At 41.4% G+C, this 17181-nt stretch overlaps 1 protein-coding gene across 1 annotated transcript; it reads right to left on the bottom strand.

Annotated features, from left to right (window-relative positions):
- Window positions 1-5358: 5358 nt before the first annotated feature.
- Window positions 5359-9212, bottom strand: LOC128741548 (replication factor C subunit 1). The gene is made up of 3 exons (XM_053837455.1): window positions 8951-9212; window positions 6870-8891; window positions 5359-6807 (listed from the first exon to the last, which is right to left on the bottom strand). The coding sequence occupies exons 1-3, from the start codon at window positions 8957-8959 to the stop codon at window positions 5668-5670; spliced, it is 3171 nt and encodes a 1056-aa protein (XP_053693430.1). The 5' UTR covers window positions 8960-9212; the 3' UTR covers window positions 5359-5667.
- Between the last annotated feature and the right edge of the window lie 7969 nt (window positions 9213-17181).

Here is a 17181-nt window from a genome sequence, read left to right as displayed (position 1 = left end):
AACATGGTGAACAATGCGAGAGAGATGCACACTGCCTGAACTGCAATGGCGCCCATCGACCGAGTAGCCGTACATGCTCAGTATACCAGCTCGAAAGGAAAATCATCCAAACTAAAATAGACCAGAACATTTCATTCCCGGAGGCTCGTAAAATAATAAACAACAACAAGAACAGTTTTGCTCAAACTGCTGCACAATCTCGACTTGACCAAGCCAGATTGGCGGCACTAGAAGAAGCGATGCGTAAAAAGGATGAGCAAATCGCACAACTCATGGAAATAAACAAACACAAGGACTTACAAATCGAGAGGCTCGAGCATAAAATTTTTGAATACGAACAAAGGCAACAATTGCAGCATAACACAAAAACAAAGGCGTCTAAGTCAGGAAAGAAAAAACAGGACAAACATAATATTGACAGTATAGATAATAGCAAGGATCAACGCACAAGAACAAAACGGACCGGCGACGAGACACAGAAAGAACGATCTCCGAGTACGAACAGAAGTCGTAGTCCACCTTTGAAAATTGCCAACACACAGGAAAATGTAATAAGTCCTTGTTCATCATCTTCGGATATGGCAACGGTCGATAATCATGAAATGGGAGATATGGTAAATAAACTCGATCCTTTCGAACGGTTTGTGAAAACTCTAAATCCTAGACCAGCCAACACAAAAAGCAACGCGACTACTGAAATCTCAGACCATGTACTACAATAAAGAATTATCAAACAAAATTCAACTTTACACCAACAACGAAGCTGTACAAACTGATAAAAATGGGCTTTTTCCCCGCTCTGGCCCCGACCAAAGATGATCCAGTTAATGCTGATGTTCCTTTGGCGGCTGCTGGTGCGGGGAGCTTGCCCTGCTCCCAGGCAAGTAAAATACGTTAGATTAAAACAAATCAGACTACCGATCCAGAATTTGTTTCAGCTCAGCAGATGCTTGATCCCAACTTAAACAGCGGATGCCGAAAATACCTTGATTGTCTTCAACGTCCTTCTTCGTCCAATACAGTACTTGTTGCTTGCCTCACCTGTAGGCATCAGGTACAAACAATAGAGACGCTACCACCATCCCAGAGCGCATCCCCATTGCAAGTCTCTAACAAGGCTCAAAGGCCACCATCTATAGTTTCCGGTAATACCACTGACCCAACTTCTATTGGAACCCGTCCTGCTTCCCCAGCTTCGACTATCTCTGAATCTGACGTGACAGCTCCCAGGACCTCGAAAACGTTTGCCATTCAGTGGAACATAAGTGGCCTTCGAACTCATCGAGAGGAACTGCAGATACTGATCTGCCGTTATAATCCAGTAGTGATCTGTCTTCAAGAAACAAATGCAGTCCAACATAAAACCTCAAACAAATTCCTTGGTTCTAAATATACTCTTCTGTTAGGACCATGCTCTGCAAACGGCAGACAAGGCGCAGGATTAGCTGTTAAAAACGAAATACCTTTTGAAAGGATTCAGCTCAAATCTGATATACAAGCAGTTGCTGTTAAAATTCACTATCCTTTAAAATTGACGGTAGTATCAGTATATTTACCGCCCACCGACAAAGACGCCTGTGTCAATTTTGCCAACCTGCTAAACGAGTTACCGAAACCAGCTCTACTCCTTGGTGACCTAAATGCTCACCATACCGCTTGGGGTAGCCAAGTTGCTCGTCCTGTATCGACAGCTCAGAAAAGAGGCTATAACATCCTCAAAGAAGTAGTACGTCATGATATGATCATACTCAACGAAGGCTCACACACTCGAATAGACCCGGTCTCTGGTAACACGCAGGCACTAGATGTCTCGATATGTTCTTCTTCAATGGCAGATAAATTTATTTGGAAGGTAGTACCGGACTGTGCAGATAGTGACCACTTTCCTATCCTAATCGATACGCTAGGAGCTACGGACGGAAATAATCGTCGACAAACATGGAATTACGCACGAGCAAACTGGTCCCAATTTGAAGAAATCACAAGCCACAGTATTCGCCCAGGAGACCGTCTAAACGTTCAAGAATTTACCTACAAACTGATAGACGCTGCTACAAAGAGCATACCGAGAACGACAGGCAAACCAGGACGAAAAGCAGTGGCGTGGTGGAACCCAGATGTTGAAAAAGCAGTCAAAGCCCGACGGAAAGCGTTGCGAGCTCTTCGCCGAATAAGCAATAACAATCCAGAAAAAGTCAATGCCCTCCAAATCTTTCATGAAGCCCGCTCTGCTAGTCGAAAAATCATTCAAGAAGCAAAATCTAAAAGTTGGGAAGACTTTGTCGAAGGTATTAATCCTACAAGTACATCTGGCGAATTATGGAACAGAATCAATCGACTACGCGGTAAAAGAAATTGCAGTACAATTACGCTAAATCTCCCAACAGGATTTACCAATGATGGGAACGACGTATCTAATGCACTAGCTGATGAATATGAACAAAAGTCATCAGATAAAAGCTATAATGAGAAATTCCTCAAGAAGAATTTATCTGCAAAACAAATTATCTGTAAAAATAAACGGCCAAACCTTTTTAAACGATATAACGTCGATCTAACTATGGACGAACTTATCTGGGCACTATCTAAATGCGGCAACTCCTCAACAGGGAGTGACAACATCAGTTACCTACTACTACAAAAACTACCAGTAGTATGCAAAACGGCATTGCTAGAAATGTGTAACGAAATTTGGGCGACCGGGAAGTTCCCAGCACAATGGAAGGAGGGAATCATTATTCCCATACCCAAACCAGATGGTGATCGCAGCAAACCGGAAGGATACCGCCCAATAACGCTTTTGAGTTGTCTAGGTAAACTTTTCGAAAGAATAATAAACCGCCGACTAATGACCGAGCTAGAGGACACTAACAAGATAGATCATCGCCAACACGCATTTCGTGCGGGAAAGGGCGTCGACACACACCTCGCACACCTGGAATCGCTGATTCAAATTCAAAATGACCACCATACAGAAATGGTATCTTTGGACATCTCGAGGGCTTACGATACAACGTGGAGACCTGGAATTATTCGAAATCTGATCAAATGGAAAATCACCGGCAGACTATTAAATATGATATCTAGTTTCCTCAGCGAAAGGACTTTTCGTGTAGCAGCCAACGGGACGGTATCCAGACTATGTGAAGCTGAAAATGGAGTTCCTCAAGGTTCTATTTTATCAGTGACGCTTTTTCTCGTGGCAATGCAACCAATTTTCTCCGTAATTCCACGTGATGTACACGTACTGCTGTATGCCGACGATGTATTGCTGATTGCTAAACACACTGACCCTAGACAAACTCGGCTTCTTTTGAGGAGAGCCGTAAATGCAGTTACCAAATGGACCGATAGTGTAGGTTTTGCCATTGCCCCAAATAAATCAAAACACATTCACATCTGTAATATAGCACACCGAAAAAAGGGCAGAGCAATCAAGATTAACCATGTACCAATTCCTCGTGTTCGTAAAATCAAAATACTGGGAGTAATAATAGATTCAAAACTAAATTTTTTACAACATTTTTCAAAAATTAAAATAAGTTGCTCCAATCGACTAAATATCCTCCGGATTCTCGGCTCCAAACTCAAACGCAGCGCGCGATCTGCTTTACTAAAAGTAGGTTCATCACTCATAACATCTAAATTGCTCTTTGGGATTGGTATCACAAGCGTGAACATCGACGCAATGGAAAGACTGTTAGGAAAAATATACAACGAAATGATTCGCCGCTCAACTGGAGCATTTCGGACGAGCCCAGTCGTATCCATTATGGCCGAAGCTGGCTGTCTACCTTTTCGAATGGTATTAATTCAACGCTTAGCACAATTGGCATGTCGTCTGTCGGAGAAAAAACAGAATGTCACTAATCTTCCAGTAATAAAACGCGCAACAACACTTTTCCAAAACATCACCGGGTACATGCTGCCTCATACAAGCTGCATCGAACGACTGAGTGATCGCAAATGGTACGAGAAAACACCACGAATTGATAACACGCTAAGACACTCCGTCAAAGCCGGCACCCCTAGTTGTATTGCTGTACCGAAATTTCTGGAATTCATAACATCTAAATACCCATCGCATAACTTATTTTACACTGATGGCTCGAAGGACGGCTGTGAAACTGGAGCCGGAATCGTATCTGAAACAGAAGCAAGTTGTTATGCCCTACCTGACGCATGCAGCGTCTTCTCGGCTGAAGCTTTTGCTCTGTGGAAAGCCACTGAAGAAGTAAAAGAAGATAGACCAACTTTAGTGCTCACCGATTCTGCCAGCTGTATCGATGCTATTCATGGAGGTCGCTCAAAACATCCGTGGATCCAAAAAGTGGAAAATGCTTCCGTAATGCGCAATATTACATACTGTTGGATTCCAGGTCATGCGGGGATAAGTGGTAACGAGCAAGCCGACGCACTCGCCAACTTGGGACGAAAAAAAGTGCCGATAACTATTCCCATCCCAGCTCAAGACACTACGAGAGTTATAAAGCGTAAAATTCGGAATACTTGGGAAGAAATCTGGCTTCAGACACAAAAACTTCTACGACATGTGAAACCCAGTACAACGAAATACACTGACAGGAAGAACGCATCAGATCAACGAGTTCTCACTAGAGTCCGCATAGGTCACACACGCCTTACTCACTCTTATTTACTTAATCACGACGCCCGTCCAAAATGTAATAGCTGTGGGGTTTTCCTAACGGTAGCACACATCCTTATAGAATGCCAGGAATACGCAGATATCCGTCGAAACAACAATATGGAGGGTATTACAATCGAAGAGCTTCTATCTAACAATGACGAAAAAGAAAAAACAGTGCTTAATTTTTTGAAAGACACAAAACTTTACAACCAAATGTAATATAATTCTTTTAGTTTTAAGTTAGACACGAATGCCACAACAGTGGTAAAGTGTCTTAAATAAAATATAATAATAATAATAACAGCCATTCTCGGGGTCGTAGCAAAACTCACGGATATTGGACGCCAACGATTCGATGATGAACTCGGAGCTGCTCGCTGACCAGGTCGGTGCTTCTTGATTGTTGAAACGTTCCATCATGGCCACAAGGCGAGCGTTTTGTTCCACCATCTGCTGGTTCTGTTGGAGAATAATCTTGAGGTTTCGCCTTCCGCAGGTGGTCCCATTCTTCTGATCTTCCAGGTTCCAAGGTGGTATAGGTGGATCCGAAATACTTTCGGGAAAATGAAAAGAACTAGACGGACTAGAACTAGGATTTTTATAGAATAATGAGCTTGATGGTTTAGAGGGTCAAACAGGAATGAATAGATTTTTAACATCTCTTCACTTGCTATTGCTAGCTACCATCGGTTGCTCGTGGTAAGAGGCCATCTGGGAAGCTTAAATACGTCAGCAAACTTGAGTAGTCGAAGAATTCGATGTTTCGAGCAAAGTTTATGGTCTAATGGTTCCGCCTGTACCGGCGAACTGTAAGCGCAGCTCATTCAAACCCGGTTTATGTAGATTTCACAACCTTGCTACTTTCCAAATAAAATGTAAAAAATAATATGCGATATGCTCTGTTACAAAGAACAATCTCGTAGTGTAATTTTATTACAATTCCAATGATTGATAAATAAACACAAAAATGGTTTCACTAACGGAAACAAAAACCAATTTGAAACGACGACCCATCCTACTTACTTTTTCTTCCCTTTAGAAGAACCAGCTGGCTTTGCCTTGGAACCGCCAGCTTTACTACTTCCAGCAGCTGACGAAGCTGACGCTCCGGCGGGCTTCTTTTTTACCTTGATGAAAGCATTATTCTCCAGATCGTCATCTTCCTTTTCCTCGTCGGAATCCACTGGCGCATTTTCACCCTCCTCCTCATCACCGTACATTTCAGCAGTCTCATCAGCTGCTGCTTCCGCTTTCTTTTTCTTAACCGCGTTCATCACCGAGTAGGAATACGGGGCGACTTCCTTGTTGTACGTTCTGGTTAGGGCAGCCTTTACCTTACCATCCACTCCATCCATTGGGTTTTTCTTCTTTGGCCAGGTGGTCAGTTCGACCAGCGATTCCAGATCTTCCCTCAGCAGGTGGTACTCTCTGAGGACTGTAAGTGATTCACTCACACCGTCCGATCCCTTTTGTTTCAGCGGACGAACAATTGATTCCAACAAAAATGGAGCGTAATCCAGTCGAACGGAAAGCCTGGATCCGGAGGTGCTGATCCGAGTGTGGTCGTGTATCTCCTGTGCCAGTCGCTTACGCTTGGAAGCCTTCGAATTCTTTCCCAACCAACCGGGGAAATTAATTTGACCACTGAAAGAGCCTTCCATGTACTCGCCTGGTAGTACAGAACTGTACATTGCCTGTAGCGGTAGCAAGGACCATGCCATGCTGGAACGGATTCTGCGGTCAACCATATCGCCTCGGCTCAAACTATCCGCCGTCAGGGCTATCAGATCCATGTGTTTCGGCTTCGGTGCCTTCGGAGTAACTTTCAAATAATTTTCCTGCACAAACAGAGGGGCCAAACTGTAATCGTGAAAGAACAGATCCGATTTGTCGTTGATTGACATGCCCTTGTGCTCTTCGGCTGAGAAAACTTTACGGATTACGTCCCACGGTCCCATCTTTACGTCTTTCCGAGCAGATTGCGCGCCCTGTTTGGCTTTATCGAGACTTAAACTAGTGCCGGTGGCTTTGCTCGCACTATACAGTGCGAGATGATTCAACGTCTGGCGCACGTCACCTCCGGTGCCTGCGATAATTTCCTCCAGCGCCCCGGGGGCCAGCTTGAGACCCTCTTTGAAGCAAACCGACATCATGGCGCCCTGAAAGAAATCAAAAAATCAAATGTAGTTTAAGAATTTAAACCAACAACATGCTCAAGTACCTTAATTTGCTCAACCCTCGGCTTATTAAACTTAAGATCGTAACAATAGTTGACCAGCGATCGCATCTTCTGATGGTTCCGGTCGTTACACATGCAAATAATCGGCACATGACTGTCCTTAATCAACGCAATTAGTTCCTGGATTCCACCACGATCCTCATTACCAGCCATTCCGTCCACTTCATCCATCACAAGTACGTGCTTGTGGGTAACTTTATCGCCCTTGCCACCGCCGCTAAAATACCCGAACAGGGACTTGTTGCTCAGCAGTTCCGAAACCTCTTCCTTCAGTAGCTTTTTGCTGCGCGTGTCCGAAGCATTGAACTCAACCGCATCGAAGCCCAGCTCCTGACAGACCAGCGTTGCCGTCGTGGTTTTGCCAACCCCGGGCGGACCGGAAAGCAGAGCCGCCTTGAAGAAACCGCCGTCATCGTTCTTGGCCCACAGACTTGGACGAGCCAGTTTCTTACCCCGATTCGAGTGCCACTTCGACAGCCAGGTTATCAGCTTCTGAACGTTGCTGGCAGCACCGGATTGGCCAATTATTTGCTTCACCGATGTTGGTTTGTATTTGTCCACCCAGGCCATGTTGTCCGTGCTTTGAATATCCTTTTGGTAGGTGGTTTCTTCTCGTTTTACCGAGGAATGAGTTTCCGACGAGCTCTGCTTTTTGATTGGAGATTCCTTTTTCTTTAACTTTTCCGGAGAAGATTTTTCAATCTTTGGGATTTTCGCTAATTTAGGACGAGAATCACTGGATTCTGCGTGCTTCTTTTCCGGGGTCTTTTTCTTCAGTTCAAGTTCCTCCGTCTTTTTGCGTTTCTTCTCTTTTGAAGGGGACTTTTCTTCCTTAACTTTAACCTTTTCCTTCGGAGTCGAGCTTACTTTCGAGGGAAGACCAGACTTCTCTCGAATTAAATCCAGCAAAGCATCCTCGGACAGTTGAGGTATGCCAAATTCCTCCGCTTTGGACAGTTTCGATGGACCGGCTTCCTCGCCGACAACCATATGGGTCACTTTTTTCGTCACCGCGCTAACCACCTTGCCACCGAAGTCTTTAATGACTTGGGCACACTCGTCTCGTTCCATCGATTCTAGCACACCGGTCACGACGAACTGTAATCCAGCAAGACAGTCGGGTGTACCTTTCGGAATTTCCTTACTACCCGGCGCAGCCGGACCCCCGCGATTTTTAAACTTTTGATAAAGCATGGCTGAAGCTCGCTTGCGCTCGAATCGCTCTTCATCCGTCAAAACAACCGAATCGTTGAGACTCTTTTTCGATCCTTTCGGAGTGGTCCCCTCTTCAGTACTGGACTCTTTCTTAACCACTGGTTTCTTATCCCTAGGAGTAGAACCCTCCTTTGACTTTGACTCCCTCTTGTCCGGGGTAACACTTTTCTTCTTTTCCTCCTTAACCTTCTCGGGCGATGTTTTCTTCTCTTCCTTAACTTTCTTATGTTGCTGCTGCTGCTCGTGATGATGACCGTGCCCATTAGTCTTTCGTTCCTCTTTAATCACCTTTTTGGTGGGACTCGTTTTATCACCGGATCGCCGTTTCTTTGCAGTGGGTGTTTCCGGTATCACCCCACTATCGTCCAGCCCAGCCAGAGTTTTCTCAAACTCTTCATCCGAATGTATCTCAATTTCCTCTTTGATCGCTTTTTTACTAGGCCTAGGAACTTCGGTACGTTTCACCGGTGCCGAGCTGAAAACGTCAGCCGCACTCACGGGTTTAAGTTTTGGCTGACTGCTGGCCGATCCAGCCGATTTCCTGTCCGACTTCGTCGGACTTTTATCCTCATCATCGGAATCGATCACACGTCGTTTCTTGTGATGAGTGCTAGTTTTCGAGGACGAAGCGGAAGCCAGCGCAGAAGTGGATGATATTTTACGACTGTCCTCTTGTTCGTCATCACTGTACACGATTGCCTTCCGCTTAGTTGATTCCGATGTGACGGAGGGTTTGGGTGCCTCCGGTTTTTTGGTTTTAGCTCCAGCGGAGAAAAATGAACGAATATCCTGCAATCGAAAATTGTTTTCTATATGCACGATAGCTTTGAAAATAAAGACATATTTACCCTCGACATTATTTCGATGATTTCATACGCCAGGAATTGACAAGAAAAATTGGAAACTAAAATAAAAAACTTTACGTGCCACTAACCACTATTTCATTGTACACTAAAAATGATATCAAACAAAACTCAATGCGAAGAGTTTACTTCTAAATTATACACTAATCCGTGGGGTGCACTGAATCGGAAAGTATTTTAGTTTAATTCTGCAACAGCGTAATAAAATCGGGAACGAGACTAGATCGAGACGTTCCGAGACAGAAATGAAAGCGGTGATCCGGTGAAGTTTGGCGGAATTTTGTTGACATTTGCTGCTGCATCAGAGCTGTCAGATTCTGTTTGCTTTTCATTTTGCAATTCAAAGTATTTGAATCGCGGGTAACGTATGAGTATTTTCAGATGAAATCCAAGGGGAGAGAGGGGTGATAGTTTCAACCAGGCGTATGATACTGAAGGGTAAATATGCGGCTAACATCTTTTTACGCTTCCTACACGTCCGACACAAGAAGAAAGAAAGCAAAAAAGTAACTTTGTTCGAGCGCTTACCAATACATATTCATCCGAGGCTGAAGCTAGAGCGGGCTACTCACTAATTCTTTTGGTCCGAGGCAAAGTTTGTTATGGGCTACACGAAAAATGTATGGGAATGACATTTGTGACAGTGGGGTGGTTTCAACCGTGAATCGTGTAATATCTTTTTGCATTCATCGGCATTCATTGTTTCTACTACAAAATTTAATGTAAATATTTTTACGAGATGTCTACTCACTATAGCTGGTAAAGGTACATGATGACACTGGACGAATTTACAATCAACTCACTGACTAGCAGCCAGTAAACTCGCCTAATGATAATTGAGGCTTTTCTGATGCAAGCTTTACTGCATCCGCGGATAGATGAATCGGCAGCATAAACTCGAGAGAAAAGCACACCACAGACGCAAACCGTTACTGAACGAAATGCGGTGAACGTACAACGTCGAATACGTATAGGAAATAAGCAAAACATCGTCAGATCAACTGTGGATCTTAAGCCAAAGCTTTTTGGCACCACGAGTAAAGCTTCTGCAGTAACTTGAACAAGTTAGAATGGTTTGAATGTAAAACATCGCAGCTTGAACTGAACAGGACGTTTGTAGAGAAATAGCAGGACAAAGCTTTGGCACTATATGCTTCTATTGAATTCAATGTTCAATATAGAAAAAATGCTAGTCTAACGTGAGAGCCTATGTTGTTTTGGTTATTTCAAATTGAATCGTTAGGATTTTATGGATCTAACTTTATCTGGAAAAAATAAATCTGGATTCTTTAAAAGAAAGAATAGAAATACTTGAGGGTTAGGAAAATCATGAAAATTAACTCATATCAAACGGCGCTTGTGGAGTTTCTCGTAGGGGCTGTTGCTGCTTGGTTGTAATTGCCCATTCCTCGCGCGTGTGTGTGTGTGCGTGTGCGTGTGTATGCGTGTGTTCGTGCGTGCGTGCGTGTGTATGCATGTGTGTGTGCATGCGTATGTAACGCTTTTTTGCGATTCACTTTTCTCAGAGATGGCTTTTTTCAATTGTCATTTTTTTACCTGCTGTTACTCGTAATCGGACAAGATAAGCAGAAAAGCGAAGAAAAGCAGTTGATTTAAGCGTATAGGTATTATAGTGGTGTATAGGATTAAAAATTTTTCCATATTTTTCCATGAAAGTCCATTCAAAAGAAGCTCCATTTTCATTTTCATGCAAAAAGAATTATCTGAATCCTGCTAAGAAAAAGTCCAGTTTCTATTTTTTTAATTTTCATAGTTAACACTTTCTATAGTTATTTTTTCAATTCAGATATATTACAAAACTGAAGTTAAGCAAGTAAATTACTCATTCAAAAATTTTGAGATCAATCATTTTGTTCAAGATATCCTTTTTGTTCAAAAGTCGAAAAGGAAGTTTATATGCATTTTTTTTCGTAATTTTTCTGAGTTCTAGTTTTTGAAAAGTGAGACAACTCATGAACGCATGGTTGGTATGGTGAATGCTATAATACCATGGGCGTAGCGACGGGGGGGGGGGGGGGGGGTTTGGGGGTTCAAAACCCCCCCCGGGAGAAAATTTGTTATACACTTTCAAGCTTGAAATTTCACAGCCAGCTGTTGTTTAAAGTCCAGGAAAATGTACGGGGCTGATTGTACGATCCCCGTCGGCGTCGTGAACTTAGAGCCGGGGTGGTTCGTGCTGTTTAGAGCCCCATTTAATTCGATCTTGGGTTACTTGTCGCCCATTTTCCAGGCATCTCTAAAGTCGCAGTTTTTTCCTGCTTGAATATGCCGCTGGATCTCCTTATTTTTGTTGTTGTCCGCGGCTACCAGCGATCCCACATACACGAGCTCATCTACCACTTCTGGTTCGTCGCCGTCAACGATTACCGTCCGCGAAAAAAGCACGTTCGTCTCATTTGGTCCGCGTTAAATCAGACCAGACCAAATCGCAAAATTTAAAAGAATGAGTTAATGACAGCAAACGATCAAGAATTTTCTAAGTTACATTTTACTCTAATAAGACTACATAAATGTTGCAAACAGCCAGTGTTATGAAATGATTTCGAACAATTGATAGCTACAAACTATACAGAGCAGCAAACTTTGAATGCGTTTTTCTCGAAATAAGATTTTTGTCACTTGGCTCGGTCTGACTTAATAGCGACCATTTGAGCTATTATCATTCATGTATTTGGTCTTCGACGCATTGATTTAAAGCCTAATCCTGCTAGGCTCCGCTTTCAGTCTAGCACAGACGGCCTTCGTCGTGGCAAAGTTTCTGTCACCTGCTTAGCCATCTGGCAAAGTCATCTGCTTAGCCAAGAAGTTTGCTACATTTACTGAGAATCAAACCTCCCTTTTCGAAATCTGATCATCGGATCACCTTAACCCGAATCAGCCCAGAATTACCCCGCAAAATCAGGCAAATTTTCAACTTTGAAATGCTATTGCATCATGGTACAGAGCTTATATACTTAATATGATATTTCTTGTCGAACTATATCTATTTCATTCGAAATGGTGTTACCAAATTATGGAAATAGCGATTTGTTTTCATTTTATAGCGAAAAGTATAAAATTTGTCAAGTGATGCCATATGGCATCATTGGAATGATTCGGGTTAATAGCGATGTTGAGAATCATACAGGATAAGTTGTTCTTCAGCACCCTCGCTGCGTCTCGAAGAGACTCAGTTCTATGGACTTAAATAGCCTCTCCCAGCCGAGATTCAAACATACAACGTACCTCAATGCCGGCTGGGAAGCCATAACTTTAACTCTGTTATTTCAATTTGAATTTTTGTCTGATGAGCAAAGCAAAGCCGTGGGATTAAACGTCCTTTCTAAGATTTGATTCTTTTTCATCGACAGACTTCGCAGTCGGCTACTAGAGTACAGGACAGTTACGGGGCTAGTGCAAAAATCCTACTGACTCTATCCAGCAGCACCGCTTAGCCGAAATTCGAACATGCGACGACTACCTGTTAGACCAGCATCGTACATCGAAACCAACTAAGCGGCATTTGTTTCATGAAGAATACTCAATTTCAACCAAAATAGTTTTTAACTGAAAATATTTCTCCATTTCCTGAATAAGCTGCTTACGGTTAGGCTATGTCAGATTTGTTTTTGTAAACCCCCCCCCCCAAGGAACTTTTCTGGCTACGCCCGTGTGTAATACCTATAAATAATATCAAAATATCAGGAAACACATTTTTCAAATTGTCAATTCAAAACAAACTTCGTATGTTGCTTGCGGGAAATGACGATATTCCGCTACTGTTTAAAGTTGCTGGAGTGGATGTTGCTTCCTTTGCTTAAGTGAATATAGAAACTCACCGGGAGGAAAGTTATTTTTTATAGCTGGCGCTCGACTCAACAGTAACTTAGTCAAACGACTCGACTGACATAATAAGGACCTATCTTTAGGCAATGATTTTGATGATGATGATGATGATGATGATGATGATGATGATGATGATGATGATGGTGATGATGATGATGATGATGATGATAACGATGATAACGATGATTGAAAAGCGATATTTTCATTCCAACCGAGACCCCGTGGACCAGAAAATTTTCATGAACGAGTATCTGGAATAATGTCTGCTTCCTTTCCCAAAATACAAGTTTCCAAATATAAGATAAAAAAATTGTTGGTATTGCGTATTAGTTTAAGACAAATTGAAGTTCTACCTTCTGCGGAAAACAAAATGGACGAATAATTATGAATTATTTTCGAGCGCCTTAGTAAAATTAACTAAGGCCATTACAAATAGTTTATAAAATTTTTGTCCTTCCGGTGTTGGGCCACTGAAGGGGAGGCGAAAAAAACAAAGAAATTTTTTTAATCGAACAAAAAAAATATTGATTTTTGGCATTTTTATTTAAAGTTCATACGTGAAAACCATATCTATTCTTGCTTTTAAAATATACGTTATGATTTTCCATGCAAAAATCTACCAAAAAAGACAAAAACTAAAGAAAAATTTGTCGGCCGATTTTCTGAAATTTCGTTGTTCGAATTTCCATTTTTGTTTCATACTAGAAGCATTAACTCAATTTATATACCCATTATTCGAGTTTTTCAGGTTGTAGAACCAACAGACAATTGATTAAATGAAAAAAAATTAACTCATACCCTTCAAATATTTTTTTTGCCCCTCGATTTTCCAAGCCAATTTCCAAGGGGGGTGACAAAACTTTTGAAATTATTTGCAATGGCCTAATTAGGCACTAAGAAAAGTTAACAAAATATTCGATTTATTTCTACTGCAAATTCGGATTCGATTAATCGAAAGCTTAGCTGAATATTTTTTTTTCTGAATTTTATACTAATTAACCTTCAAAATTCAAAATAATTAAATTCTTTAATCATAAAATTTTAATCATGTTTTAAGTTTTACAATTTATTAAACTCGACTCGAATGCTGCCTTAGGTACATTTATCTAAATCATAATGCAAGGTATAATTGTTTTACCCGAGGCCCGAATAAAGCTTGTTGCGTATAAAATGAATTATCAATTCGTTTTATTCCATTAGATTGTAATGATTCCCACTTAATCTCTTTCGGTGTGCATGTTTGACTGTATTATGCATTGAGAATGCAAGGATATGCACTTAAATTCTTCCGAACTGTTCTCCGCACAAACAGAACAGAAGCTATGTGCAATGTGGAATCACAAAAATATTTTCTCACATAATCAGATTACGCGCTGGAAAAACAAATTAATTAGGATTACCCGTACCAGTCCCTAAAGGGCAAGCGGTCGGCATCCTTTCGCCCCTTCTGCCGCTATACGATATGAGCGCGCAGTCATTGTTTGGTTCGTATAGATTCGTATTGACTTCGATGTGCCCTTTTTTCCGGGTGAATCATCGACGATGTTTGTCTATTAATTTGTTCTCGATAAAATAATCCTGACAAATGAAATTTTTGACTTCTGCTCGTACCACTGGCTGTTGGCTTGCTGATGCGAAGGCAAGCGTACACTTCAATGGCTCGTACGTGCCAATAAAAGCAAGGCATTAGTTTATTGCGAACTTATGCAGATGAATAGAATAGAATAGCTGGACTGGAGCTGAGTGAAGGGGTTCATTTACTTATGTTCGAAATTCCAGCTAAATCAATTCTGATTTGATTATATTAAATTGTATAAATGGATAATTTTAAATTGATTGACTATCAATTCCATGAAACATAAAAAGTGATCGGATCATTATTTTTGCCAACCTCTCTTTCTCAAAAATTCATAACTGTTGAACCACTGAACCGGCTTGAATGATTTTGATGTAAAATGAAAGGTATTTTAATAAGCTTTTCATAAAAAAAACATAAGTAGGAAGTACAAAGTTATTTCAAGCTGAGCATTGAGTATCTGCCAGTCGAGATTTAAAATGCAACCGACAGTCTTTGTAGATGTGCACGAAGCAAATACTGATGGAGAAGAGTGAACAGAAGGAGGAGGATCATATTAAGTTAATTTACATTTCTAATTGCATATTTATCATCAAATTATAGAAAGGTTTTTTTTTAGTTTTCAATTTTATTGTTTTTTGAACCACCCCAAAATGCTTTTTTTAACTTTTGTATTACAAAATTGAAAGTATATGAAGTTATTTGTTTTGGCAATAAAGTTTTTTTTGAGGTATGTGATGTATGTATGCTCAAGGGAAAATACAAAATTTGACACTCCAAGGCAAATAAAACAGGTAAAAAATTCTACAGCGAAACAACATGAACCACCCTAATGAGCAATCATTTTTTTCGAGTTTTAATTCCAAATTTGAAATTAGTGACCCAAAATTAGTAAAAGATATTAATATTTTCAGTTGATTTGAAGTAACTTTTGACTTTAGACCAAGCTTTGTATACAGGAGTGTCACTGTGCGCTGCAAAAAAAATAAGGCGCTGAACAAGCGTTACAAAAAGATCGGTCGTCACTGCTTTCGTAAATACTTGAACAACGTTCAGCGTAGATTGAAACGTAACGTAAATCAACCAAATTATGACGGTCTTCCGGCAGCCATGTACCTTGGAAAGGACACTGCCATTAATGTTGATAAGGTTAGTCAACTGTTCTTGTGCATATTCTCCAGTGTCTTTGTTGACGAAAGGCTGTATGACACAGCAGTATAGACAGCGTTCTTAATCTCCGTGACTCTCTCGGTAACCGGTGGACCGGACGGCATATCTTCAATCTTTTTAGAGAACTGTAATTGATGCCTTGGTAGCTCCAATTCGTCGTCTGTTTAGCGTCTATATCGATAAACTCAGGTGTATTTCCTTCGGCCTGGAAATTCGATTAAATATTTCCAGTTCATAAAAAGGGTAATAAAAGAAACGTAGACAATTGCAGTGGGATCTCCAGCATATGTGTATTATCGAAACTCCTCGAGCTCGTTGTGATCGTGCCAATTTCCTCGTTCGTCCAGTAGTACATGGTTGATGAGTGACACGGGTTCATGGCAAAGCGTTCATTTCCTACATAATGGACTGCTTCAATGGCCGCTCTCAGACAGACGTCATCTACACGCTCACTCACAGTCCCATAAGAGCACTACAGAATAAAAGAGACGACGAATTCGGTCTGCCAAACCTGGTAGATCCTACACATAGATCTACACGAACCTCTCTGCTGCCTTTGACAAGCTGGACAAACTCGACATTGAAGGGCCACTGCTCCCGTGGTTTATAACCTATCTGTCGAATCATCTGGTAATATGTCTATCGACGGGTCCCTTTCGCCGGCTTTGACCGCTCTCTGTGGAATTCCGCAAGGTAGCCGTCTTGAACAGTTGGTTTTTCTAATCTATTTTAACGACATTTGCATAACATCAAAGGTTCACCACTTGCGTGCGCCGACGACTACGCGATGAAAGAGATAGTTTTCGAATAGCCACTATCATGCATACCTTTACGACGTGTAGATTGCGTCAAAGCTCTCCGGGTACTACTCGACTACAAATTGATCTTCAAGCAACACGTTTCTTTCGTTATCTTCAAGTCTTACAGGAATAGAGGTATAGAGCCTGTATTACCAAAACAGTGTCACCCGAATCGAGTCGGTACAGCGAAGGTTAAGGACAAGGTCGTCAGAGTCCATTTATGGCAGTCAGTATGGCACCGAATACACTGAAGTCGCTTTTTACGCGGTTTTTTATACGCGGTTTTTTTACGCCACTATTTTTACGCGGTTTTCGGAATTTACGCGGATGTGCTCAAAACGTCTATTTTTTCGCGTAGTGTTGAAATCCACAAAGTTTTTTTTACGCGAAATTTTGGTTTTTTTACGCGGTTTTCGAAATTTACGCGGTTTTCGGAATTTACGCGTTTTTTTTACGCAGTTTTGATTTACGCGGGACGTATCCTGCGCGTAAAAAGCGACTTGAGTGTATCACCCTTCCCTTCCCTTCTTCAGTGTATCAACATGCTCCCATAGACTCGGGAAACCATCACAAAAAAATAAAATTAGTTCAACCACCCTGCTAGCCGTAATCAGATCTTGCAACTCGAAGCACTAAACATTGCATTCTATAGGTTCTATTACTTTTTGGAGCATAAATTACACTAAATACTGAGATTTCTGCCCAATTAAAATTCATCACTTTATTTTCACTCGATTTTTCAATAATTTTTTCCGGCCGCGGAACTTAACTTGAAACATCGAAAACTTTAATTTACCACCCGAACAGTTATCTGGTAAGATATT

The sequence above is a fragment of the Sabethes cyaneus genome, chromosome 3 (assembly GCF_943734655.1).
Source record: "Sabethes cyaneus chromosome 3, idSabCyanKW18_F2, whole genome shotgun sequence".
NCBI classification, from domain to species: Eukaryota; Metazoa; Arthropoda; class Insecta; order Diptera; family Culicidae; genus Sabethes; species Sabethes cyaneus.
This window is presented reverse-complemented; position numbering and strand designations above follow the sequence as displayed.

Excerpts from the sequence above, each read along its gene's own strand:
- LOC128741548 (XM_053837455.1), bottom strand. Across the intron at positions 6,808-6,869 it reads CGAGGGTTGAGCAAATTAAG|GGCGCCATGATGTCGGTTTG; the intron begins GTACTTGAGCAT and ends GATTTCTTTCAG.